General features: G+C 41.9%; 1 protein-coding gene across 1 annotated transcript in view; it reads left to right on the top strand.

Annotated features, from left to right (window-relative positions):
• Positions 1-16,365, top strand: part of LOC121283313 (E3 ubiquitin-protein ligase TRIM50-like) — a 36,644-nt gene that overhangs the window by 2,971 nt on the left and 17,308 nt on the right. The window contains exons 2-4 of the mRNA XM_041197760.1: positions 4,176-4,271; positions 7,902-8,132; positions 11,637-11,659. Coding sequence (XP_041053694.1) covers positions 4,176-4,271; positions 7,902-8,132; positions 11,637-11,659 — 350 coding nt within the window. The remainder of the gene's footprint in view (positions 1-4,175; positions 4,272-7,901; positions 8,133-11,636; positions 11,660-16,365) is intronic.

The raw sequence follows: 16,365 nt of genomic DNA on the forward strand, positions 1-16,365 counted from the left end.
AAATGTTTCCAGTCGCAGAAGGATCAGTAACCAGTGAACACAGCTTTAAAATAATTGATAAATAAATCAGAGGCGAAATAAGAAAAATGAAGTGTGGTCTGAAATGATCTGGAATGCACTGCCTGAAACGGTGGTGGAAGCCAATTCAATAATAACTTTCGAAAGAAAACTGAATAAATTCTTGAAGGGAGGAAATTTGTAAGGGGAAAGGGCAGGGAATGGGAATAATTAGACAGCTCTTTTAAGGAGTTGGCACAGATACAATGGACTGAATGGCCTCCTTCTTTGTTCTATCGTTCTATGGTTTTATGGTAACTATCGGATTAGGAATGAGGCCAATATTCATAGCTGTAACTATGGCCAAAGACGGGAATACAACAACTCCTACGATGCTGCAATCATGGAATTTATCAGTAGAATCCGATAAGTCAACTTTGAACAGTGGAGATATAAGGTAACAAAAACATTTTGTGGCTTTTGTCTTCATTAACAATGGAAGCCGGGGGAGAAATTCTGAAATTTCTGAACATTTTAAAGTAGTGAGCGAAGATCTATGATGGACCAGTTTGCATGTGACCTGTAGAAAATAAAAGGGTGGATTAGATGGCTTTTATCTTGATCTGTATTTTATATTGATAATTCCATGACACAATACTCCTAGCCTGGAACAATGCTGAATGGGAACATAGATCGGAGAATCCTGGCTACAATGTTGTATCTCTATTTCTATCTCAAGCTCCCATGTACTTTTAAAGGCAGCAAGAAAGTGAAGGGAATAAAGGTTGCAGGTGTGTTCCAGAAAAGTAGTATTATGTTACTGACCCTGATTAGGTTGTATAATCAGTACAATAAATAGTAATGTAGAGCTCTGTATCTAACTGAGCCTGTTGAGCGCTGTGCTGGTGTTAACTAGTAATGTGAATGAAATGGGCCTGTATATCTTACACTGATCTAGTATATGTAGCAGACATTAGTATATTTTTATATAAAACACATGTGTTAATCTTAATGAAGCATCATGCTTGGATTGCCATTTCAAAGAATTTGTAAAATGAGCCAAATTGTTAATGTTTATACTTCAGCCTATTTCAATCGATCTAAATTCACCAGAGAATAAGCAGATTTCACTCACAACTTGAATTTTTAACCCTGGAATTGCTGCCTGTGAGGTTACCTTGTTTTGGGTTATTTCCTGTTTTAAAATAGCAGTGGAATTTGAGGGAAGCACTTTTAAGTGTTCACACCATAACACCACATTTCTAAGTTCTATACTTGGCTTTAAGGTACTTTTTCCAGGTCACCAATGATGCGTGAGTGTAGATAGTAAACAGGATTTTCCTGTCAATTTCCATTGGGCTAGTGGTATTGATGATTCAGCCGGAGTGGGGGGTGGGGGGGCGGGGTGGGCAGCAGGATCCTTATCTAATTCTGACCTTGGCCAATTTCCTGGCTTCACTTCACCAGTCACACCAAATATGGCTAGGCTTATTCAGATGAAGTAATAACGATGGAGTATTTTCATGACCACTGCACTGGTAACATTGGGTTCTACTTATGCCAGCATTAAGTAGACACCCATTGTTTCTGACAGAGGCACATCTTAAAGAATTTAAAGATCCAAATGAGAATCAGAAGTTAATTGCGGCACAATGGATTACCAGTTCTACCTCATTTGTCACATCAGTGGAGGTAAAATTTTGCTTTGTTGTTAAGGCTGTTAACTGCAACTGGTGTCTGATTCCTGGAGCAGCAACAGCCATTTCTTACCCCCTTCCTCAGTATCAAATTCCCAAGCACATTTGGAAATACTGCTGAAAACCTACGCAAAGAATTTCAATGAGACATTCTCCAGGAATTTCACTGGGGTCAGGACTGGGTCAGACTACCTGTCACTTTACCATGCTGGCGAGGAAAATCACAGCCTGGGATCCTAAGAGTCATTAAATTTTGAGAGGCATCATATCTGAGTCTAAGCACACATGCAATAGTGGGGTCATAGGATAGTGAACATGAGCAGGAATTGTGGTTAATTTTTCCTATTCTGAACCATTTCTAACGCGCTTAATTATTAAGCCCTGGCTGAGTGCAGCTAACAGGGACCAAACTGTAAGAACATAAGAAATAGGAGCAGAAGTAGACTACATGGCCCATCGAACCTGTTCCGCTATTCAACATGATCATGGCTGATCTTGGGCTTCAACTCTATTTTCCCGCCCGTTCCCCATATCCCTTAATTCCCTGAAAGACCAAAAATCTGTCTATCCCAGCTTTAAATGCATTCAATGATGGAGCATCCACAACACTCTTGAGGTAGAGAATTCCAAAGATTCGCAATGCTTTGAGTGAAATAATTTATCTGCATCTCAGTCCTAAGTAATCAGCCCTTTATCCTGAGACTGTGGGAAGAATTTTACGGCCCTGTTTCGGCAGGGATAGGACCGTAAAATGTGGTGGGCCATTATAAATGCCATTGATGACAGCGGGAATGTAAAACCCCACTGTCGTAAAATTCTGCCCTGTGTCTCCAGTATTTTAGATTCCCCGACCAATGGAAACAATCTCTCAACATCCACCCTATCAAGCCCCTTCAGAATTTTGTAGGTTTCAATGAGATCGCCTCTCATTCTTCTAAACTCCAGAAAGTATAAGCCTAATTTACTCAGTCTCTCATTATAGGACAGCCCCCTCATCCCAGGGACAAACCAGACACCTTCCTAGCCTAGTCTGTTTATTTCATTTCCACACTAGGCAGTGGATTTTACCTACCTAAGCCATATGGGTGTGTATGGGAGGGGAGATTGGAGGTTCATGTAGAGGATTCTGGTGGGTGAGGCAGACTAGTTAGGAACCATTTTACCTCCATACAATGGGAATGAATAGTAAATGATTTGATTCATTGAGTGCCGCTCCAACAACACTCAAGAAGCTTGACAACATTCAGGACAAGGCAACCCCTTGATTGGCACCTCTTCCACAAACATTCACTGCCTCCACCACCGACGCACAGTGGCAGCAATGTGTACCATCTGCAAGATGCATTGCAGGAACTCACCAAGGCTCCTTAGGCAGCACCTTCCAAACCCATGACATTTACCATCTAGGAGGACAAGGGCAGCAGACACATGGGAACACCACTGCCTAGAAGTTCCCCTCCAAGTCACTCACTTGGAAATATATCACTGTCCCTTCAGTGTCGCTAGGTCAAAATCCTGGAACAGCCTCCCTAACAGCACTGTGAGTGTACCTACACCACATGGACTACAGTGGCTCAAGAAGGCAGCTCACCACCACTTTTTCAAGGACAATTAGGGATGGGTAATAAATGCTGACCTAGCCAGCGATGCCCACATCCCATAAATGAATAAAAAAGGAATCTACTCTTTAACGAAGTATGTATTAATCTTGAATCAACTTTTTTTGCATTCGATGAAATTATATGTAAATACATCATCCAACAAATGATTGCTGCTGATTTCAGGGGGATGATGCTTAATATGTTTGTACAGTACTCATCAATGTTTAATTTTAGTAAAGGCATTAACTTATTTGAAATTACTAGTTGAATGGCACGCCTAGTTGAATGGCCTACAAAATGGCCATTACTCTTTGGGCCCCCTTGCTGTTCTGCAGTTGATTATTTACCCTGCCTCTCAGCTGTCTTCATTTGTGAAACTTTCTTAAAAAGACAGTTTTCAACATTTTGAATCACTTCATCTGCTAATGGTTGTGCGCTAGCTAAGGTAGTTACGGTAAACTATTGGACAGAAGGACAATCTGGTTGTGGGAGAGAATTGAACTTACTTAGGTTAGGACAGAGAACATGCCTTAATTTCCCCCTTGAGCTGTACGTGACACCATGTAATGCCGACATCTTGCATAATAAAAGTGTAAGACCATATGCTTGTAGTAAGGAGTTGCAGTTCTTTGGATCCTGAAGTGGCTTCAAATAAAACCTGAGCATGCATTGTAATCCCACCCATTTGCCCTTCTGGTACTTAAAAATCTCTACAAACAACAAATGTAAGAATGATTGTCACTAACACAGGTGACTGTGATGAAGGAAGGAAGCTAGTCACAGAGAAAAATTCCTCAATCTAAATCTTTGTGTTGGGCAGGACAAAGGTCCTGTGAAGAAATATCAGTTGCAGCCTGATTAATATTGCATTTCTTTACAGGAACAACTTGCTTTGCTAATAACAGGAGCTCAGATGCAAAAGAACAACATAGAAGGGCAAATGAACAAGCTGATGCACAACAAGACCCGTATCATTGTGAGTCTAGTAGCTTTGAAAATTGTTTGAAAGGTTCAGTTCATGCTTTTTTGAAGAGATCATCTTTGTGTTGTTCCTCTTTGATATAATATTTAATATGAATGAATAAAAGCCCATAAAGGATTTGTGTCATTCATTTTAAGGGCAGACTCGATTGCTAATTTCCTGATGGGAAAATCTGACACTGTAGCCTACATATAAATATTAGATTTAAGACTTTCTACAGGTAAACCCAAATCTTTAAAATCAGAAAATCATAACATTGTGGATTCTATGAATGAGAGATGTGTGCCATAAGATTTAAAAGAACCCTTTTGCCAATTTATTTGGATATTGCATGGCTTGTCCACCACATGCTTGTGTCCTCACCAAAAGGCAGAAAACATCGCATTCAAGACTGTATTATTCAGGCTAAAACTAATAAACAAATTTATTTAAAAGACTTATAATTATACAAATGCAAAAATAACATAGCAGAATAAATAACAAACCTCATACTTAACTTATGCACTACTAAAAATGTTTCAACAATAACAAAATATCCAACATGTTAAGCGTCCTTTCCAGATCTTCCAACCTGGCTCCTTATGACTGTAACATGAGTGCTTCTATGCTTCACAGAATCCTCACTAATTGCTACAATGGACAAATTCACAGCTGAGGTAGGAGAACTGGGAACCAATAAGTGTGAAAAATCCTCACTTATTATACCATTACTAGGGGCAAGATTTTTAGGTTGGCGTGCAGGTATGATTGGCAGGCTCAGGACTGCCTGCGGAACGGACCGCTGCCCATGATCGACCCCCAACTGCGATTTCACGCTGGCTAGCCAATTAACAGCCAGCCAGCGTGAAACGCGTGCCGAAAAGCTCAGTGCTGCTGGGGTGGTCAGGAAGAGGGTGGGCACTGACATAAGCGTAGCCGTGGGGGAACGTTGAATGAAAGCTCCCTGAAGGCAGAGAGCTGCCTCGGGGGCTGAAGAATTTAAAACCATTAAATAAAGATTTTAAAATCTGGAAAAAAATGTCCATGCATCAGAATCAGTCACCTGAACATATACATGATGAAAATTCTGTCCATACATTTTTATTTTTTAATTTAATAACAGAAACCTCATCCTGCCCTTTATTAGGTTTCATCAAAAATGCAAAGTCCGCTTGGCAGATTTGCCTGTCCACCAACCGTAAGGTTGGACGGACCATGAAAAATTGGGAAGAATTGGAACTTTAATGGACTTAATTGCCTTTTTAATTGTTGGTGGGCACACTTCCAACTTTTGCTCGCACCCACTGACCGGAATATTGTGTGAACACTGGATGATGTCCAGGCACTCACACAATGTCATCATGTGCTATTTTATGCTCGAGCAGCTCAGATGTGCCCCCACACGCCGACCTAAAAATTCTGCCTCTAGCGATGATTATGTGCTAAGAGCTTTAAAAGCATCTAACATTTCACAGGTAAGATAGAACTCTTGATGGAATTTGAAGGAGTGGGTAACTGTAAAGTTTTCATTTTTGGGACAGGTCAGATAAACTCTAAAGACTTTTCTATGTTCCTATTAACGTAATAATTTGAATATTGCTGAAAAAAGAGACATGTTGTCCATATTTTTCATCTTGCACTTGTCAGAACAAATGCAAGAATGCCAAATTTCAAAAGATCACAATTTAAGTTGTTGTGATCTTTTGAAATTTAGTGCTCTTGTGTTTTGCCCTGATCAATGCAAGATAAGAAGCTTCGGCAACAGGTCTCTCTTTTCAGCAATATTCAAGTTCTGTACTACCAAGTGACTGTATGTAGTGGCTTCCTTCTTGACAGTGTCTAGCTTGAAGGCCCAGTCAGAAATATTTATTCCTCTAGATAATACTTGTGTATTGTCTTAATTCACTTCACCCACATCATACCCCCGACATACAAGACACAAAACATTCTTTTCAGAGAGCGACTAACAGTTTTCATTTTAAGGTTTTATTGTTCCTGTATTTTTTTGTTATTATTATGGTTGTTTTTTTTTATATATCATATCACCTCAGTACTTCCTCATAATTCAGTTTGCCTAACACTATGAGCAATATTTAATGGAGGCCATGAGGGTCTCAACCGGTGGCTGGAAAGCCATTGAGAGCTCTGCTTCGCTTCTTTTGGGGACGGCCCACCGAATGAAATACTCCAAATTATGTGCCAATCAGGCAAACTGGGCAGTGGTGAGTCTTCCCCGGGGTCAAGAACCCCTGAGTGTAAATCCTGAAAACTGCTCGACAATCAGAGGTTGGCAGCTGTGCATTGCTCAGCAGCATCACCTTGGAGGCAGTGGCTGCTGCAGGTAATGCACCCACCCGGGCCCAGGATTGCTGAGGGATCGACTCCATGGGTGAGTGATGGCAGGAGTGGGCTGGGAGGTCGCAGGTGAAGAGGGATCGGCAGCAAGGCAGGGGGTGGCTCACAGTGGACACACTTTCTTGATAATGGCTCCTTTGATCAGATACTAGTGCCTTTGAACAAGGGGCTTCCCTGGAAGCTCGCAGGCAACCCCAGCAGGGTTTGCTTTTCAGGTTTCCTGCGCGAAAAGTCCCCCACCCGCTGCTGGGTGAATATAGTAGCAGGATCTGAAGGACTTCCACGGGCCTTCCTGCCTAAAATTGGGCCAGAGACAGTGAGGTGGCGGGGTTGCCATCCACCACCCTCCAACCTGAGTAAATGCCACTCCCAGCTCGGCACCAAACTTGCCTTGGGGGAGGGCATTAAATTCCGCCCTATGGATCAGCTTTGTGTCTCTGCATTTTTTCCAATGTTTGAATATTTCCTTAGTGGTTTGCTGGTCAGATGTGGTCTGTTTAAAGCATCTGTTGATTATAACTTCCTCTAATCTGCACTCTCCTGATTTGCATACAATTTGTTCAGCATTCTATTTGCTTTGTTGTTTTCCACTTCAAAGTAACTGCACAGGTTAGGCATCAAGAACACTCGTACAACTGGATCTTTTTCAACATCACCCTTCAACACCTCTCATGGAGTATTTACGTCACTCATAGAGCTTGCTGCAATCCACCTAGGATTTCACTTTTTCATCAAGATAGTAAAATAAGTTAGTTAGACAAAATCATCTCCTTCTGTTTGTTACTATTTACGATTATCAAACTAACAGTCTTCACTTCCACTCCTGACAATCAGTGTATTTATTTTATTCAGTACAATGTGATGCCATTATGTCTCCAGTTATCTGGGTTTCTTCAGTCACTTTTGAAAATGGGCATTGTGTTCACCTGTTTCTAATCTAATGTGATCTCTCCAGAGTTCATCAATTCTCACATAATGACTATACACTTGTGTCTCTTAGAGTGATCGTGCAGGACGGTGTAACTGAGATAGAAGATCAATCATGATCTTATTGAATGGTGGAGCAGGCTTGACGGGCTCAATGACCCACTCCTGCTATTTTTTATGTTATGTCATGACCCCTCTGATATTTTTCATCACGTTCCTCCTAAGTACCGGGTACACTGTCATGAATGCTAATCCTACTGTTCCACATACTCCTCACTAACCTTCTGGCTTTCTCTGCTTCTAGTATTTATTCAGTTTTCCCTCAAGAGAATCCTATCTTTTATGTTGTTTGTATTTCACCAGAATGAATCTGATGTCTTTAAATGGGTGATTCAGAAAGAATTCCAGGAACTCAGAAGTTTTGTTGATGAAGAAGAGGCAAACATCATCCAGACCGTAGAGTTAAAATGTACAACAGCTGTTCAGTCAATTGACAAACAATTAGAAGAGATGTCCAAAACTCTAAAGGAGTTTGCTGAAGTTGAGGTTTCATTGAAAAAACTGAGCAATGAAAATCACTTAGATTTCATAAGAGTAAGTACAATTAATTTTCCTCAATCAATGCTTGATGCTTGAGATATAGCACACAAAATATTTGAGCTGTGGAAGTAGGTTGATGTCTAGAAAAAAACAAATAGAAAAGAAAGTTAGAAAGAAATATGGAAAGATGTTGGGTACAGAAACTGAGTGATGTAACGTTGGACATCCAACTAGAAAGTCCACCAATTCTAATCCCATCCTCAAATGTCATTCAGATGCTCCCTGATGAAATTCTACTAGTTCTTGCTTGGATTATTCAAAATTAGACCACATTTAAAGCAAAAAATACCATCCGGACCAGACTTTTTAACAGAAATACATCTCCTACTTCCTGATCTTGGTTTGATGTTGGGATCTGTTCCTTTTTCTTAATGTTGAGCAACTAGAATCTGAGGATGAAAAATATCTCAAATATACAGGTTAGCACCTCAATAAAATGAAGGCCTGCAAAGAGAAATGCTGATCAAGAACCAGCCAACGACAAATTAGGTTCACTGGTGAAATGATAACACTTAACACAGCACTAATGAATCAAACATGGAAGGTCTTGAGGTGCAGTGGCTACCGTCCCTGCCTCTGAGCCTTAAGCTCCAGGTCTAGTCCCACTCCAGGACTCGGTGGCCAAGGAAGGTGTAATTGTACCGAGGCCAAAGCTGGTTCATTATCAACCTGTGAATCTTTCCAATAGCCCTTTGGCAGGTGGTAAGAGCGGGAGAGTGTCCTGGTCAAGCCATGCTTAATGCAGCGTGGCGCCCCTCAAGCACAGCCTGTGGCAACAGGTTGGTCCCAGTCCCAGGAAAAACTAGCTATGGAAACAGACATAAACATGTTTTATCTACCTCATGTGTCACTAGACATGGGAAAGGTCTAAGCATAATGAATCAAATACCTCATATTTGAAGAAACACCAAGGGGTCATGCATAACGGCACAGTTGGTGTGGTATTAATTCATACAGATCATGTCGATCCCTGGTCTTTGCTGTATTAGTTTATCTTAAACCAGAATGCCACCATGGCCTCAGTTCTCCTGGTTAAGTGTGGGGAAAACTTAGTGAGCGTTTTGATTTCCTGATTGTTATCCAGTGACAGTTGGAAAGTGCAGGTGCTTGAGCATCAGGTGAGAGGCCCTGCATTATTAAATAGCCTATCAACATCTGTTATATAGGCTCATGCACAAAATGGCCACTTGAATAGTTTCTTTCTGTTCCCTAATAAGAGTCAGACCTCTCAAGCGAGGAAAGAGAACATTTTGAAAACATTTATTGTGTGATAATCCACAAACTAGTCAACAATGTTTGAGAAGTTTATCTATAGCCTAGTATGTGATGTACATCAATACTCACATGTATTTATATATCCACTTTTGTCCATTTTATTTTCTGCGACTAAGATTTTCTTCAGTTAATACTATGCTGGTTTCAAATGGGTGGTTGTCACACTTCATGGTGGATTTTCGGACTGTTTGGCTAAATTTTGTCAGGTTTCTGAATGAATATTTTATTCCTTAAGTTTTCATTCAAGAGTTATCCTGGATGCTATTCCTCTCAGCCCTGGTGTCCTTTTCCCTCTCCTCAGTTCAGTGTCAAATACAACTTCAGAAAATAGGTTGTCTGACATGTGCACAATATGTTTGACCCACCAGAGTTCACCTGTGTTACTATGACTTCAAATGCTCATTATGTGGGCCTTTGCTATCTAATTTTCGTAAATGCCTTTGCTGGAATCTTACCAGCTGCTGATGTCAAATATCCTGAAGTTTTCACATATTTATTGGGCTTCAAATAATAGGTTACCTGCAAAATTTGCTAAATTTCCTATCATTTGACTTGGACTTTCCCCCAGTAATGAGAAAAGAATGTGTGAAATAATCTACAGATTACAAAGATAAAATTATTTCCATAAAATACACAAAGAAATGTACTCTTCTATTGTTGATATGTCATGCATAGAATCCTGTTAATTCAGTAACTCAGGATTAACCTACTTGGTACATAAATTAATTTGGAGTTGGAAGCAATGTGCATGTATAAGCATTTCACCTTTGTAAAATGTGGAACGTTGGTGCTAGACATCAATGTACCGGCTTGGCACTGTGGAATGGTGGAACACAGGTTTGATACACTGCTAACTTGCCTACCTTACTCCTGTTAGTACAGGGAAATTGTGAACTGAGCACACACATCTTCCAGCCAGGGGGAGATAGAATCAGACAGGATGGGGTGAATTTTCCCAACCTGTGGAGATGGGTTGGAGGGTCGGGGGGGAGGGTGGGGGGTGGTGGTGGTTTTGGGGGGCGGGGGGTGGGGTGGTGGGGTCAGAAAAAATAAGGGGAAACAACATCAGGATACTCCATCCCCACCTCTGGGGAAATTTCCCAGGGCAGGATGGAAACAAACTCAGTAGCCCCAGAGGAAGGTAGCCAATTATGACCCCAGTTAGGAACAATTTGCAAAGGAAACAGCAGCTTTCTGCCATCAGAGCAGGAGCCCACCAGCTCATGAGAGACAGCCTCTCACCAGGAGGTTAATGGGCAGGCTGCACTTAAATGGTAGCATCAGAGAGGCTGCAAAGTCTCAGAGGGGGGCCCAAGAGTGGCCACAGACATTCTTCCACCCCGAGACCCCTCACAGTCCTCTGCCTTCTTTTATTCCAAAAAGTCACTGGCCTTCATGAGCTCCCCCGTTTTGAAGCACCATCTCGGCCTCCCTCTTCTCCAGCAGCTCTCACCTCTTCCATTCTGGGGCTGCCAGTCGGATATCACTGCAGGCCCTGGGGTTGCAATCTCCAGGAATTGAAGATCGATCTCCAGGATACTGTGATTGTGCAGTCCTGAAAAAAATCACTGGGACATTAAAAAGATTGGTTTTTTTTGTCATTTACTTTGAGCATTTTTCTTTACTCACCACAAAAATATTGAAAATGGGGGGAAAAATGCTGCTTGGCTGACAATCAAGTATCATTGATTGAATTGGGTAATGAGTCTTATAGCTTTCCAGTTGGCGTAGGAAAGCAGTGTGCCACGAGGATGGATGTGTTGGCTGACTAATGACAAGAGTGTGGGGGCTAGTCATGTGATAAAACCTTCAGGAATGCACTAACCACTGTTGGCAACCTAGCTCTCCCACTAGATCTCTCACTTCTAGATGGGGCATCTGGAAGTGGCATCTTAATTGGCTGCCTATGGGAAGATTGTGACTGACAACCTGCCACAGCCACTCCCAGCTGAGTTCCCCACACAGAATGGGGGCCAAGGTTTTGATGCACCTGACAAAATTCAGCCAGACATCTCTGCTGGATCGGCATCTTGTGGTTGATATTGGCAATGGTTGATGGCAGATCACCAACTGGCTTCTTGGATTTGAAGGGTGTGTGGCCTTGGAATGTGGAAATGTGATATAAAATTACAGATGAATAGATAAACAACAGTTAACATCTAATCTTTCCTTTGCATTTATCCCTTAGAAATGTTTTAATTATATTTTTTATACATTTTGCAGAAGTACAGTTCAATTGTCTCAAGGTAAGAGTAGTCTGCAATTTCTCTGTTATATTATTGGGTGCGGGGGGAATGAAGTTAAGAGGGTTCTTGACTGAAATGATTCTGCCTAATCCTGGATTCTTGCTGCCTTTACCTGAAATCTGTCAAACCGCTCACTGTTCAGAGGGAAAGAACTGACTGATGCAGTACTAAGTTATACAATCCAGAAGATGTGATTCCTGGCCCAGGCTGCTCAGAGATAACTGAGCCCAAAGTTCGCTTTGGCACCCATCAGTTGGGCGGCAATAAATAGAACGAGCAAAGATTCTTATTCATGATCACTACCTTGTGACCCTTCCCTGGGAGAACATGTGGCAACTGGTAGAGAACAGGATGGGACTTTGCTATGATGACTCCCATAATCAAACAGCCTGATGACTGAGGCACTAACAATGAAGACCCCCCCACACCTCCCTCAGTACACCCACACACAATGCTGTGACATTGGTACTCTGTTCAAATGAGCTAACTTTGCCTAATAATCTAAGATCACCTTACCTGATTCCTTTTTGGTGGGAGGGAGATCTGAGGCTGGAATTCTGGGCACCAGCTGCCAGTGAAATGCTGCTGTTCAACTGAGGCGTTGGCAGAATCACCTACCAGCAAATGGGAAAGGAAAAGATGGCTGGGTTAGGGGGGTAAGCAGTGGAGGAGGTGAAGGAAGACGACCAGCACAGATATGTTTGCAGTGGGGAAGGGGGGTTGGTGCAGTGGTAAGATGGTTTTTTTTTTATTTGGGGCCACCCCCTCAGTGCTCATTCTGACTGGGTGAGCGGACTGCTGTTCAGGTGCCTCAGGCCCATTATGGACAGCAGTCCCACCCCCACCAATTTAAACATCTTTCACAGAATCACAGAACTGCAGAAGGAGGCCATTCAGCCCATCATGTTTTTAACAACTCTCTGAAGGAGCATGACTCTAACGTGTCCAGCCATTCTCCTGCCTTTTCCCCGGAACCCTGCACAAGGGAAATAAACATGTCATGAAACAGGTCCTCTCATGTGACTCTGTTACATGAGCAGGGACATATTATCATAAATAATCATCTAATGCCCTCTTGAAAGCATTGATTGAACGTACGTCCACCACACTCCAGGCAGTGCATTCCAGACTTGAGCCACTCGCCGTGTGAAAATGTTTTTTCTCACGTGACATTTGCTTCTTTTACAAATCATTTTAAATCTGTGCCCTCTCATTCTCAATCCTTTTATGAGCGGGAACAGTTTCTCCCTATCTACTCTGTCCAGCCCCCTCATAGGATAAAATTTTTAGCTTAGCAGGCAGGCGTGCACCTGACCTGCTCGAGCGTAAAATGACACACGTTGACATCAGGCAAGCATCCCGACATCAATATGCAGTCGCGTGATATTTAGTTCGGCAGGCGTGCGCCTAAAATTAAAAGGCCCGTTCAGGCAAATAAATGATCAAGTAACTTTAATTTTTCACTGCCTGTCCAACCTTATGGTTGGCGGGCAAGTGAAAAGGCCGAGCAGCCTTTGCGCTTTTTAGGAAACCTCATCCATGGGTGGCATGAGGTTTCCTACAGCAAATAAAAATAAAATAAAAATTTCAAAACTTATTTGATAATATGTCCCTGCTCATGTAACAGAGTCACTGCTTCATGACATGTTTATTTCCCTTCTTTTTTGTAACACTTCATCTCCCTGAAGCAGCTTTGTGCAGCTCGTCCGGCTCGCACTCTCCCCAACCCCCCCACCCTGACCGCCCACACAGACAGCATTAAGTGCTGCCACTCACGTTTTACACTGGGCGGGCCTTAATTGATCCACCAGCGTGAAATTGCCTTCTAGCCGCGATCGTGGGCGGTAGCCAGCTTCCTGAATGCGCTCCCCCCCACCCACCCCCCCCCCCCCCCACCCCCCCCCCCCCCCACCTGCCTTGCTCGCCTGACAAGAGTGAAACTCTGTCCATGGTTTTGAACATCTCCGTCAAATCTCCTCTTGGCCTTCTCCTCTCCAAGTCCCAATTCCTCCAGTATTTTTTCATAACTGATGTTTCTGATCCCTGGAACAATTTTTGTAAACGTCTTCTGCATTCTCTCTAACGTGTTCACATCCTTCCTAAACTGTGGCACCCAGAACTGTGCATTGAGGTCTAACTAGTGTCATATACAAGTTCAGCATAACTTCTTGTACTTTATGTCCCTATTAATAAATTTAGAATACTATATGCTTTATTGACTGCTGTCTTCATCTGTCCTGCCTTCTTGAATTACTTATGCACACATACACCCAGATCCCTCTGCTTCTGCACACCTTTAGAGTTGTACCCCTTAATTTATATTGTCTGTCCATGTTTTTCCTACCAAAGTGAATCACCTCACACTTCTCTGCATTGAACTTCATCTGCCACCTAACTGCCCACTCTGCCAACTTGTTTATGTCCTTTTGAAGTTCTATACTGTCTGTCCTTCTCACAGTTTTCAGAGGGCTAATGAGCCTTGAGCACTGCTTGTGTGAATGTCTTGTGTCCTCTGTGCTGGCCACCTGCACATTGCAGGTCGCCTCTGTGCACTCAGTTATCCAGAGTGTCTGTCATAGTATTATCAGCCCTTCACTGACCAGACTAGCAGGTGACTGCTGGAACTAACAGTACTCTAAACCAATAATAAACAGTGATTTTGGGCAAGGTGTTAATTACTGGGCTATTGGTAAATGTTTGTAAAATCCTCACCACTGAAGGAACGTAAAACAGGAGCAGGCCATTTAGCCACTCTAACCTGTTTAAGCAAGTCAGTATCCTATTTTCCTTCACTGATTGTATTCCATATGCTTTCCAAATTCATTGATCTATCGAGTAAAATAAGTCTCTCCTTATTTTCAGTCTTTCATCTCTTTCATTAATAGTGGTTTTGATTACTCTTCATTGTATACACCAGAGCAGTTTGAGGATTTTAGATTAATAATTTTAAAACCTGAAACATCCCTATCGAGAATATAAACCCAAGGGTTCAAGATAGTCGGATAACTGGGTTAATTTTAACTCTTAGTAGGAAATCAATAGAAAGTAAAATTGAGAAGCTGATTGGATTGTGTATGTTTCCCACCGGCAGGCTGCATTAAAACTACCCCTCATGTTTCAATACATTGTCTTAACACATTCTTATCTTCAATTACTAAGATTGAAATGGGTACTTCATGTGTGTGAATGAACATTAGTATGAGAAATGATTAAATAAGATCAGGTGCTAATTTTAAGAGAGATGACCGCTAGATAGGGGACAGCAACAAATTTGGAGACTGGGAGAATTTATTTGCTTTTGTACAATGTATGTGGGTGCTGAATTCCTCATTGATTAGATGAGTTCCTTTGTATCAGGCTAATTCTGTTGTGTAAAACTGCAGATGATTCTTATCACAGCCTTAATATTTACACAAGTCATTAGCCAGTGCACAACAGGTGTTACTCATGTGTTCCAACTAATCCAAGAGCAAATAGCTTTTTGCACAAATAAGTTTACTGAATCAGCCAATGATTGATTACAGTATTTACATAGGAAAAGGTGTTTAGTGCAGTGACTTTGCTCAAATGACTCTATGGACTGTTTTCAATGTTCAATGCAATTGTGACCATCTCAAGTATGTACGGGAGGTCGAGTCCCACTTGGCACCTGCAGCACGGAGATGATGTTGAACTTGGACATTGCTTTGGCATAGTTAGAATAGTTCTGGGCATTACATTATAGGAAGGATGTTAGAGCTATAGGAAAGTTGGGGGAAAGATTCACAAGTGGCCGTATGAGTATAAAGTTATAAAGAAAAGCTTGAAATTTATGACTGTTTTTTACTGGAACAGAGAATGTTAAAAGGGAGCTTCAAAATTCTCAAAGTATTTGAGAGGATAAATAGCTAACAATTTTGCCACTTGTTGGTTAAATTAACTGGAATAAGACTAAAAGAATGAAAGGGACTAAGAATGAAAGGGGAAGTAAGAAAATGGTTTTACGCTACTGAATTGATAGAACATGGAATGTTTGATCATGAATTGCAGCAAATCATAGCATCAACTAAAATAGAATAGGTGATATATTTGACAACAGAGAATAGAGTAGAATATGGACGAAGCGCAGATAAATTGGATTATAATCGAACGATCCAGCAAATGTATACAGAACTCCTAGGAGCCTCCTTTTGAAAAATAATTGCAGTCATCGAGGTGAGGAATCAACATCCTGGGGGGGTTACCATTGACTAGAAACTGAACTGGACCAGCTATATAAATACTGTGACTACAAAAGCATGTCAGAGGCTAGGAATTCTGCAGAGTAACCCACCTCCTGACTCCCCAAAGCCTGTCCACCATCTACAAGGCACAGATCAGGAGTGTGATGGCATACTCTCCACTTGCCTGGATGAGTGCAGTTTCAGCAACACTCAAGAAGCTTGACACCATCCAGGACAAAGCAGCCCGCTTGATTGGCATCCCATCCACCACTTTCACCATTCACTCGCTCCACCACCAACACACAGTGGCAGCAGTGTGTACTATCTAAAATTTGCACTGCAGGAACTCACCAAGGTACCTTCCAAACCTGCAACCTCTACCGCCTGGAAGGACAAGGGCAGCAGATGCATGGGAACACCACCACCTCAAAGCCACACATCATCCTGCCTTGGAAATATATTACCATTCCTTCACTGTTGCTGGGTCGAAATCCTGGAATTCCC

Source organism: Carcharodon carcharias, chromosome 10 (genome assembly GCF_017639515.1).
Source record: "Carcharodon carcharias isolate sCarCar2 chromosome 10, sCarCar2.pri, whole genome shotgun sequence".
NCBI lineage: Eukaryota > Metazoa > Chordata > Chondrichthyes > Lamniformes > Lamnidae > Carcharodon > Carcharodon carcharias.